Source organism: Bacillus rossius, chromosome 7 (genome assembly GCF_032445375.1).
Source record: "Bacillus rossius redtenbacheri isolate Brsri chromosome 7, Brsri_v3, whole genome shotgun sequence".
In the NCBI taxonomy this organism is placed as follows: domain Eukaryota; kingdom Metazoa; phylum Arthropoda; class Insecta; order Phasmatodea; family Bacillidae; genus Bacillus; species Bacillus rossius.
This window is the reverse complement of record NC_086335.1, coordinates 20,549,751-20,562,491: the sequence shown is the minus strand read 5'-3', so window position 1 is coordinate 20,562,491 and position 12,741 is coordinate 20,549,751. Positions and strand designations below refer to the sequence as shown.

The window sequence follows — 12,741 nt, the reverse complement described above, 5'->3', positions numbered from 1 at the left end:
GTCTGAACCACAATTAACCTCTTGGGTGCAGTCGCGGTCTCATCTAGCGGCAGTTGACAAACGACATCAACAGACGATCGCAAGTCGCCTTCTGGGCTAGACATCATCATCTTGGGCGACTCCTTGCCGTCGTCACTACGGTGAGGACGAGGGCAAAGAACACACCTCCCCCCCTCCCCCATCATCGGCCGAGCTGCCGTGTTTGAAACCTCGGGCCCCACGGCCGTGTTGGAGATGCTCGTTCCCGCAACCCCCTCACCCTTGTCGTAACATGTAACTTAGGTTCACACCTCATAAATTCACCAATACTCCCCCAGGCATACGATCCCGTTAGGGTGTAATCCTGGTTAGGAGAAAGATGGGTCTTTTACATGCCTGACACTGTTACCAGTTGCCAAACATGGGTTCCTAGAACCGGGAAACAGACTCGCCATTTCCAATCGCGGCTTGTTACTGGTGAGCGCACGGCTAGGTCGAGAAGTTGAGGAGACCCTTGCCGTAACAGCGGACGGCCGAGCTACAGGCCGCTGTCCCCACCGAGTGTGGTAAAGGGGCTGAGGCGGTTACTATGCTGGGTTGGTGGCCCCAGCCGCTGGTCATTGCCGAAGCTCTAACACTCTCCCGATCAAACAACAGGGAGCGATCCCTAGCAGTTCTGTTCACTTAAAAAGCTCTGGAATGTTTATAAAAGCGAACTGGAATGTTATTCCCACCCTACCCTATTAGGGCGCATACGTGGGAGGGGAACATGAGAACGCCGGCCGTAAGGTCGGAATAATCTGTCCCGCGCTGACGGCGCTGAAGTCGCATGCCCGCAGGTGTAACATTCACACCAGTCCGTTCCGAGGCCCGAAGTTCACCGAAGTTCGCCGCTCGTGCAACCTCGGGAGCACATATCATGGGATAAAATAGCGTGGAAAGATTTCGAGATTGTATTTTATAGACATAAGTGACGGAGAATTTAGCAGATTGTCAAGCTACCTTAAAAAATCTTTAAAATAGTGTGGACGGTTGTTTAGTTCGGGTTCTCTACAGTAAAAATACTATTAAATCGGTTGAACGGTTGGTTAGTCTAGGTTAGCTGCATTACAAATACTTTAAAATAATGAGGGCAATTGGTTACGTTAATTTAGGAACATCTTAAATTTGGTGATGCCCAAACAACCATTACAAATATTTTACAGTAATTTTAATGTTGCTATCCTAACCTAACTAAACATCAACTCTTGAAAAATATATTTTATGTACTAAACTAACGAACTGTCCACAACATAAATAGTAATTTTAATATTTTTTAACCTAACCGACCGTTTTCACGAAATCACAAATTTTTAATATTTACACCAAGCCTTAAAAAATAGATTAACTACCTAATATTTTTGTATTCAGGAATGTTTCTTTACGTCAGAATCACCAATCTTTTCACTAACCAGCATAAAACATATTTCCAAATACCCTATAAATGGAATTTGAAATTTTAATCCTTGATGATTTCATTTTAGATGATCAGAAAAACCGAATATGCACGAACGCGGCCTCGGAATGGACTGGTGTGAACACGAGGTCACCGACCGTAACACAATCCAGATGGATGACCCACGAGTCCCTGGCCTCCGATCAAATCCCAAAACATGGGAAGTTTTCCGCCAGCTCATACAATTTCCCAATAGTTATTTTTAAAAATATTTGTGGTATTTTTAATTTCAACTACAAGCACCTAGACCTGCGAAAACCTACCCTCAGGAGAATATAAGTGAAGAACTAATTTGTTGTAAGACTATTATTTATATAACATTCGTAACCTAACCTAACAGTTACTTTTACAACAAAAAAATGGTTGTCTGTAAAGTTGGTTTACGGACGATAGTTTAACGTGACAACGTCATAACAAAACATTAATGGAATGATTGCATACTTTTATGAATAAAATTGAATCATTTTTATTGAATTATCACTATTTTGTATGGATACAAAGAAGGAGTGAAATGAAATCTACAATTTAATTGATAAATTTACTTTTATTTGCACTCATTAATTCAAATATGTTTATTACTTTAACGAAGAAGTTATTTTAACTATAACATTTATACATGTTTGCTATTTAACTTCAAGATCGTCGAGAATGTTATACGCTTTTTTCGCAATTACACATTTAACAACGAAGTTTGTTAGTCCTGAAATTAAACGTAGAATTTAATAAAAATGCCCTTGCAGTTAATAAAATAAGTATTAGTAAGTTTAAGAAATAATTTCGGCTTTAATCTCCACCCCAGACGCTCGTGGTGCGCTGGAGCCGAGATTAAAATTCGTCGAGAATATTTTACGTTTTTATGTCTTCCAGTGCTCAAAATGATATGAAATTGTGGCCCCGGGAACGAAATATTATTTATAATTCATTAATAATAACGCCCCTCGCGATAAACCAAGGAAAATATGTATTAACGAGTGCCTGGTTGCCACGGACGCAGATAGATAGCGCGATTCATTCGGTTGGCGTCTGTCACCGTAGATGGCCGCACCGTAGGGTAATAATATTATTTCGTTTTTATATGACGATTTTATAACAAATACGCATCCCAAATACACCAAACTTATTTATAATGTGTTGCAATATTTTTTAAAACATTGTGCAAAAGATCCCGGGTGTAATTTGAATTATTATGTGTAACTGTAAAACACCATTGTTCGTACAAAAACGAATTTGAAAATTCATCATTACTTTTAAATAACCGTACTGATTGTGCTGAAAATCGGTGGACGATCGTTAAATTACATAATATTAATAATTCAAACGAAGAAAACATGATTGAAAAGTCATATCGAGTGGAAGAGAGATAAGGCGCAAGCGTACAATGAGCGTAACGGGACACATCGTAGTGGGACAATGTGCGTTAAGGGACACTTTTTCGTGCGGGCACCCGGCGTTCATCGATTTATTAGACGTTGTCACGTCAAAAACAAAAAATTCCGCAGATGCACAAACGATTGTTATTCGGGCCTCTGTCTCGGTGTCAATGAATATGAGGTTTTTCGTAACACAGAGAGATGGCGATTGTTTCGGCCATAGGCTTATGACTCTGAGTTCACTAAATAAAGGACGGATTTGGTAACCACAGTTCAGTAACGTATTTGCTGCGTCCAATAATAACCAAAACAGTGCTGTTAAAACGTTTATATGTTTTATGAAGAAATTAATTAATCATACATTTCTTGCAAAGAAATTCTGTGTTATAAAAGTAATGTTGCTGTCTAACCCAAATAAGATACATGTGTGGAAAGTCACCCGAAATATTCACGGATCAGTTTCTTATAAAAACATATATAGGTTATTTTATGCCTAACTAAGTTGATAAGTGTTACATTGCTCCTTGACAATAAGGCTTAGAAAGTTATTTATGTATGTATTTTGTTGGGTGTCGGTGGCCATCTTGGATTTGTGTCGTCTGCAGTCGGCCGCCAACTTGTAAATATATTCATTAAAACGTTTTTAAAATATTTATAAAAATTATTATTACAGTGGGTTGGTTTCGAATGGAGGGGAGGTGTATCTCTTATTAAGGCTGATAGGCAGGGACCATAGCCACTAGGCTAATGATCAGATAAAAATTAACGGGAAAAATTTTAAATATTATTTTAAAGCATGTTTTAAGCCTCTGGGAAGTTATGGTACTAGTTTCGTGTGAAAATCAGGTTAGTCACGTTTGTGCTTTAGCACGATTTGCTTCTACTGCGACCTGTTGCGGCTGCTGGTAACTTCGTGTTTATACAAGAGTTCATTTTGTGGCGTTAAAAGTATTGTTCTTGTAATTTCACAAGCTAATGATATTACAAGACACACTGTCGTACCTCACCAGGGGCTGATGAAAGTACAAACAAATTCCTTGTAAATTTTAAAACAATTTATTTTATTTGATGTAAGCTTTTGGACATACGCCATTGCTAAGCACTGTGCTAAGCAATGACGTATGTCCAAAAGCTTCCATCAAGTCATGCACTCCCATTGCACAAATCATTCAAAGATAATAATTTATTTTATATTTTAAGGACATCCACACACGGAGTTACACCGAATATTTGGTTTGTACTACATTATATAGTTTAACAATATATGATACTTAAATTTACGTGCTGAGTTTCTAGATGCCATACAATAATTTTTTAAATCGTAAAAATAATTATTTTACTCTGTGCCCATCAACTTAAATTTTACAATTTCCTGAATAATTATTTTCTAGTATATACCTATATTTATTTGAAATTAAATTTATTATGCTGTGGGAGCCGTAGTCAAAATGAGAAAATTACTATTTTAATTAATTGAAAATTAGTAAATATAGTTAAAGCTAGTATGCATGCCACAGGTATGGGGGAACTGGGGAAGGAATCTGCGACGGTCCACGCAGTAAGGAACCATCTAGGTGTCTTCCTGGGGAGAAGATGTGGGACCTCTGTGAATCAGAAACCCGTGTGTCCGGACTGGGACTCGAACTCAAAGCCCCTCCCCCCCCCCCCCCCACTCCCCCGGGAGACGCGAGGGCGGAGTCTCGCCGACCCAGACTCGGGACTCCGGGTGCGCGGGAGACGGCGACACTTAAAACCGCGGAGATCAATACTGGCCCGCTGGTCCACACAGCATCCCTCCTCCGGCTGCCCCTATCCCCGAGGAGCCGCTCGGCCGGCCACCCTCCCTCCACTGTGCGACGTGTTAAGGGGGTGGTTACAAGTCCCCACTGAGGCAGGGTCCACATGCGTGGAGCTGACACTATCACAGGAGCCGGCTGCCCTGGAGAAAGCGCGAGATGAGTTCAGGTGGGGCTTGGAGCAGTGACGGAATGATATTCGGTGTGGAATCAACACAAGCCACGGGCAACGTCCGCCAAGTTTCCCCGCCGGACATCAAACCGTATCGCCTTGGCAGGAGGCGATTTTTTTCTGACAACACAACCACCTACCTCTTGAGTGTGCCCTAATCCCAAATTATTTTGATTCTATTATTTAGTATTTCACGGATGATTTTGAATAAATTTTCAAAATGTACATATATAATTATTTATTAAACCCTTTACAGAGCAAACCAGTACTATTTAAAGGTTTTTAAAGAGGAAATTATCGTGTTATTTCTAGCATGTAATGAAATCATGTAATCATGTCTGGTACAGTTTTTGATTACTCATTCATAATATGTAGCCTTAGTTTATACACTTCATTTTTTAATATATAAAAAATAAATACATAAAAATAAACATTCTTTTGAGAAAATATAAGTTTTATTTTTTTTAAAGGATGATATAATAACAATATATTGGTTCAAGATAAAGGTTACATACTAACGGATAATTAAAAATTTTAAGCCACAAGATTTTGTACATTTAGTAGATCTACGACTAGCATGGAATTTTTATTTAAGTTTATAATAAAAATCATCACATAAGAACTTTTTTAAATAAAAAAATACACCTTTAAAGAATTAAAACCTTTTAAATAATTTTTTGTTATTCCTGAGCAAAACTCTAAATATTTGAAGAAAAATAATTTAGCATGCTACCTTATTGAGCCTTGTTCTTACGTAAAATGGATGCCCAAGCTTGTCCTAATGTCTGTGAACGTAAAACTTACGGACACACAGACTAGAGACTAACACATGACAGCTCTATAGCAACAACAAAAGTGAGAGTGAGGAAAATAACCAAGCGGCAAGAGGTGCGACTTAAAAAGTATTTTACAATTTATTTCTTAAATCATACAGTAATATATCCAGGGGAAAATATATTATTGTCTTCTTTAAAAGAAATTCTAAGGACTGGAAGTTTAATTTTTCCAATGAACAAGCATAATGGTTAAAAAAATTAATTGAAAGAAAGTTATCTTCGTTGTCATAATGTTGGTAACACACCATCTATCAAACTTAAGTAAAAACAACGCCATGTTTTTTACAAAAAATCTTGTAGCTGTCATTATTCCTGGAAATTTCTCGTAGTGGCTCGGACTTCCCCGTCAGACGTCGGTGAACGCTTGGACGTCTACAAGGCTTCAGTGCAGACGAGTGACAAGTCTAGGGGACAAGGCCTTAGATAATTTCGTTCCTAACTGTCACGCGCAGGCGGGACCTCCAGGATTATAGTGGACCAGAACCGCTCGTGTGCAGAACCAGTGATCGTACATTTTAGTGTAGGCTTCGAACCTAAGATCCACCATACAAGCGTGACTTGCGTGCTGGAAGCACAATAGTGGGACATACGCGACGCGACATCAGTGCATCGCAGTTTTGTGATCACGCAGTTTTTAACCGCACCTTAAACAGGAACAAACAAATATATATAAAATTATTTTTGCCATTACGTACGCAACCCCACGACTAAGTCATCAATGTTAAAAAAGGTTTTTTAAACTTACATTTTGAGTTAAAAAAAACCTCGTGATTTACATTGAATATTTATTTGGATTACTTAAATAATCTACAAAAGAAAAAAAAACTTGAAATACACGAACTAATATTTTACTTCCAATGCACCAGTTGAACCAGTATTAAAAAAAATTTTCACGTCCATTTCAATAAAATCGCGCTTGAGCCGCGATGGAAACAGAAAAGCTTTGTAATCGGGAAGTCTGGTGCGTCCACGAGTTTCGTGGAATTGAAGTCACGGAGGAGTTGAAAGTGTGTGAATGGTTAGAAAAAAAATCATTTTATTCGCGTCGCGTTCATGTCGTGTCCGTCGCGCTGTAGTGATTCAGGGATTGGCAATCACAGCCCCCGATAATTCTCCCCTGGCGTTAGTTAGAATAGAGTGACATCCCTATTCCTCCTGTGAGGTCAGAGCTACTACTTCACCGGTATTTGATAGGGAGAGCTTCTAAATTTATTGCAACTATCAAATACGATTATTCATATTCTTTCAATAATTTTGTGTCGTTTTATTACAGCTTGGAACCCATCAAGTATGTAATATATGTTTTTCGAAAAACTTTTTTTAGCGTGTAGCTGGAGCCACGAATATATACGCAACCGGCTGTTACAAATATCCTGAACCAAACGAAAAAAAAATTATTGATGATTTTAAAGCTTTTAATTTAAAATATGGTCTCGGATACAGAGAAGTTATATGAAAATAGTAAGGTATGGCCTTTTGAAACCAATAATTAAATTTTTTTAATCTAAAAAAAAAGTTAAATTTTTAAAGCGTTTGGTATGGAAAAGTCAGCAATAAATATGAAAGAAAACTTCAAACCTGAGTTTCAGTTCATTGAAAATACTAGATTGAATCCCCTCTAATTATTGATTTTTAAAAAATTTAATATATGAAAGCGAAATATTAGAGAGACTTAAAAGCTTATAAAATATAACAGTTAAATAGTAATATCTTAGTTGATAGTAACACTTTTTTTTCATTTAATTTACATTTAGTTTTTTTTTTATTTACAAAATGTATCATCAATGTTAAAACGTTTATTTGAACGAAATTTTTAAGAAAAAATGTGGTTAAAATTTAATCCTTATTCATATACTTCAAATGAATGCACATCAGAAAAAAACCTAAATTATATTAACTAAAATTTTACTTGCAATGCACCAGTTAAACCAGTATTCAAAAACCAAGTTCTCACATCAATTTCAATAAAATGTCGTGAACTGACAGTTCTCTTTCTTTTTTTCATATAGCTTTATTACTGCAGTTGTTTAAAAAGAAAACTCAATTTAAAAAAAAATGTTTACGTGTATTTTTTGCGACTACTGGTAGTAGAGCCATTATTTTTTGGCGTAAATCACTTGTGCCGGAAATTTGGTATTTCGACAATTTTTTTTTTAATTTTATATTAATTTTATATTATTTTTGGAAATTTTATTTGCTCTATAATTTGGTTACTAAAGGGCAATTTACACTTTGTTAGGCTGGTGTACTCCCCTAAGTCAAACTTTGTGCCAGTAGTCTGAAGCACCTTTCCCAGAGACCTATAGGATCTTTTGCAGATCTAGTACTTTGCTGGCAGCCAGTTCGACATTTCCCTCGCTTACAGGCACGTCCCAGGCCTGTAATGTTACTTCACTTCATGACTAAAACCGCCTATAGCAGCTCTGGACAAGCTGTTACCATTTCTCAGAGACGAGCTGACCATAGCCTTTACCGTCACGAATACGTACTAGGTTCTCTCCTCGAAACGCACGTCATGGACGCTCGTTCTCAGCGTCGTTGCACCTTTTGTCCACCCCCCTTCCCTCTAGGTTCTAAGAATTCGCCTAAGACCAATGACCGGTCAGAAACCCCAGCAGACAGCGACCGTCTCCAAGGATGCCTTGCATAAAAAATGTGTGTGCCAAGATGGACCGCACACGATATATAGCGGCAAACTCGCTAACCGCCCAGTCAACTTACCCTGTAGGCCGCCAGAGTGTAGCACCTGACTGCCCCTTTAACCCTTGGTTTAAGCAGACGCCTTAGGCGAGTCGATTCTTTTTTTATTTCAGACACCCCTCAACAGGTAGCGCTAAGGTCGGCCAGTGCTACCAACTTCGAGACATCAGTCAGAGTTTTTTTATGATGCCCACTCGGGGAACTTCGGAACCTTTCGGTCCGGACTCCCAGTCCCCCCCTCCCACTTTTGATAGAACAGTTACTTTTAATTACGAGACGCGGTTCTTCGCGAGACACTTCGCGTCGCGACTGCAGACGGACCATTTTGTGATTATCGGCGAGTCGACGAGACACTGCAAGACTTCCATCCGGCCGCAACCGACTATGTAGTCGCCTAAATAAGGGATGCTATCCCTATAATCTTTTTCAAGTAGTTTAGTCCGTCTGCTTAGTACAAGAGTAATAGTTATTTTTCTTTTAAATTATTTCTTTTGAAATGGTAGAAACGACCGCGCCCAGCCACGTATTCGCGGGATCCAGTTCCTGGCGGGCGACGCATCGGTAAAGCGAAGACTACTTCCCTGTCTGGTGAGTGACGATCCGCGACTTTCCTCAACCTCCCCTTAACTTTTCCGGGCATTTTCTGCCCCGTATACTGTCTGTGTACAAGTTCTGATCAGTTTTGATTTGGACTGTTCCAGACAGGGTCCGAGAGCCGGACGCCGAATTGGCATTTTCATCTCCCTTCCACAACAGGACACAAGCGCCCTGGCATCATGTACCCGCGTGATCTCCGAAACGAAGCCCCGACCTCCGGCGCTACTGTATTGTTCAACCTTTTTTGAACTTTCCTAAATTACACAGTCAAACAAAGTTAATCATACAAACATAATTTCTGGACTTTAAGTACATACCTCAACTGGGATGGTTTAAATATATTTGTATTTTTTTATTGCTTTATGTATTTTTAGTAAATGAAACTTTTGATAATTTCATGTACGGCCGGCCCATAATTTTTTTCTTTCTTTCTAAATATACCTGAGAGCTGTTTAATAATGTAATTAATATTGTACGTTAATATTTCTCTTGTATCTGCTATAAGTTTACTCAGTATGGAGTAATTATATTTCAGACAGAATCACACCTTGTTTCTGTTCATTACTAATAACATTATGAAACCTAAAGATCCACCCAGCAAAACAAAAATGGTAATCAGACCGTGGTTTGCTGCTACACACTTAAACTAATTTTCATAACTGTAATTTCCTTTCAAATAATATTGTACAGCGTTCGTGTTCAGATTTTGTCAAAGAAAAAAATTTTGTTGTAGATCCCAACACATTTATTTTCAGAACCGTTTTAAAGTTACAGGGATATTAAATTGACCTATTTAAAAGAAAATGTCTGCTTTGAATTCACGCGCGACAGAAGTGAAACTACTTGCCATTTAGTTATAGATATAGATAAATTAGTAATATTTTTAATAAAGCAAGAGATAACAATTGGGAATAGTAAGGACACAGGTGTGATCTCAAATGAAAAAACTGTTTTTTACACGAAAAAATAAATTGTATTTTCTTTGAATAAAAATAATGTATGGAATTTTTTCCTCGTAAATTTAAAACTAACTTTTATTTTAAATAATTCTTCAACTTGAAGCTTGCCGATAATAACGTAGTTTATTCAGCTTAACTAATTGTCCAAATGGACGTGTTTAGTCTGAAAGTGACAATATGGCATTCGAATAGGACCTAGCTCAATGCACAGTCACGTACAGCTACACTCCGATCGAGAAATATTCACGCCTCTTAGTTGAACTTACATATTTACACACTCGTGGGTTCGGAAATTTAATACGGTGTGTGATTTAGTTAATCAAATCATTCGTGACAAATAATTACCCATGTCAAACTACAGCGTGAAAAGTACTATACCAGCAAATATATTAATTACAAAGTCAAAACAATACTTACATAACACAATTTATTAATACTGATTTACACAAGTAATAAAATAAATAATACAGACATGAAAGACCAATATTATCTTTTTAATATTGCTCAAGGTGCGGTGCACAACAATGAGCTCAAACCCCTGTTGTGTTGCCCTCTGCCCAAATACTCCCTAAAGTCGGAGTGGCTTCAGGTGCAGGCGGGTTCCTACCGCCGCGACCCGCCTATCCCTGCAGCATGGCAGGGTTCAACCTGAGCCGCACGCCGCCACGTGGAGCCCGCTCAAGGCTGCTCCAGCGATCATTGACCGCACCAACGGCCCTGGAGTGCGGATAGCTCTTCGTGCCACCCCTAAGAAACAACCGCCCACGTGAAAGTGCGCAAGTGCGCGAGAGCGCGATAGAGCGCGAGTGCGAGAGAGCAAGAGAGTAAGAGTGCAAAGAATGAAAAGAGAGCAAAGAGAGCGAAGAGAGTGAAGAGAGCAAAGAGATCAAGTATAGAAAGATAGCAAACAGAGCAAACAGAAAGTGAGAAATAAAGGAAGAGAGCAAAGAGAGCCAAGAGAGTACAAGAGATCCCAGGAGATCCCAAGAGAGCCCAAAAGAGCGTAAGAAAGCGCAAGTATGCTGCGTTATTTCCATCTTTCCCCGCCTTCTCCTCTATTGGATGCCCCACAACGTACCTAATTATTTCCCCTCATGCGATCGGAATTTTCGTAACGCTCGAAAATTGTTACCCTCTAATCAAAGAAGTTTCACTTCGAAAATATGTTTTTGCTTATATGTTATATTTTATAAGAGCCTGCCACAAAATCACAACTTATTAAATTTTCGATTTTGTAAACCTGGCAGTTTGTTCATATTTATATTATTGTGTACGAAAGACACAATAATTTAAAACAATTTTAGAGAGCATTATAATAAATGTTGTACCTATTTGAAACGAATCAAGCGCATGTCTTTTGTGTAAGATTTTGTGCACTGTTGAACTTGGAATACCATGTTGACGGGAAGCCTGACGTGTCGATTTTGAGGGGCTTTGTTGGAATGCTTCTTGAAAGGTATGGACAGTGTCATCTGTTACAGAAGGATGACCTGTTCGCGAACGGTGGCCCACACTACCAGTCTCTTTAAATGTCTCATACCAAGCTCTGTGCATGCGCGGTATTTGGGTAACAGATCGTTAATGGACAGAACGTCGAAATCCGTTCCCTATATTAAGAGGTACTGGCCGTGTCCTGTCACCCACTAGGAATAAGGTTAGGGTAGAGGCACCTAAACCCTGATGTTTGTGTCTTGGAATATGTACCTCAGAGTCCTCCCAAATACAGTTATTGTCCAGGGCTCCGATGGGTGGTGCAGGTGGCCGGGTGGTGCAGGCGGCCGGGTGGTGCAGGTGGCCGGGTGGTGCAGGTGGCCGGGTGGTGCAGGTGGCCGGGTGGTGCAGGTGGCTGGGTGGTGCAGGTGGCCGTATGGCGCAGGTGGCCGGGTAGTGCAGGTGGCCGGGTGGTGCAGGTGGCCGGGTGGTTTAGGTGGCCGGGTGGTGCAAGTGCCCGGGTGGTGCAGGTGGCCGGGTGGTGCAGGTGGCCGGGTGGTGCAGGTGGCCGTGTGCTCTGTTCCAGGAACAGGCGTGAAGGGGTGCGCGGCCTGCTGGACTGCGGCCCTCGCTCCTCTGGTGCTGGCCTTCTGGAGGTAGCAGCAGTGACGTCCGCCGCACCGCCCCCTGCCCAGCAACCCCTAGCCTCTCGTGCACCCCTCGCGGGAGCACCCCGAGCAAACACCCGTGTGCGTCGCCCCGCCGGTCTCGCTGTTCTCTCGTGTCTCGCCCGGTGTCCAAAACAACAACAACCACCACCGCCGTCACCAAACAGTTTCTCTTCCCCTTTTTTCCTTTCCGGTAGCTTTATTACTGCAGTTGCTTGCTCATATATAAATGTGTTGTGTATAAACAAAACTCAATTTAAAAATATATATTATTACGTGTATTTTTTGCGACTATTTGTAGCATAACTTATATTTTTCCGGCTTGAAAACTATTTTTTTTACATCATAAAATATAAACTTATTAATTGTTTAACCTTTCAGTCTTTCCGTCTCAAATTATAATAAATTAAAAGAGAAACGGGCCATACATAAAATGTTGCCTACAAACTTCATTTTTTTTATTTACTAGTTATTAACCGTTGTTTGTTGTAAATATCTGGACGTATTATCATAATTAGACTTTTAAAAAAGCGTTAACCATTGAAAAAAAATTAATGGAAGTTTAAATACACTAAGTTGTCTCAAATCGTGCAAACCAATGCTAAAATAAAACTGCTTATTCTCAGTAAAATATTACTTATTTACAGCACTGCTTAGTATTTCATGCGATGACTGTGTCAGATATTATTTTGTGTTGTTATATTTACTATATTCTTAGAAACAGTTTTGCCTTTTTGA

General features: G+C 39.5%; 1 protein-coding gene across 1 annotated transcript in view; it reads left to right on the top strand.

Annotated features, from left to right (window-relative positions):
- Positions 1-12,386, top strand: part of LOC134534412 (uncharacterized) — a 288,355-nt gene extending 275,969 nt beyond the window's left edge. The window contains exon 6 of the mRNA XM_063372876.1: positions 11,922-12,386. Within this exon, the coding sequence (XP_063228946.1) occupies positions 11,922-11,995 (74 nt within the window). The 3' untranslated portion in view covers positions 11,996-12,386. The remainder of the gene's footprint in view (positions 1-11,921) is intronic.
- Positions 12,387-12,741: the final 355 nt, after the last annotated feature.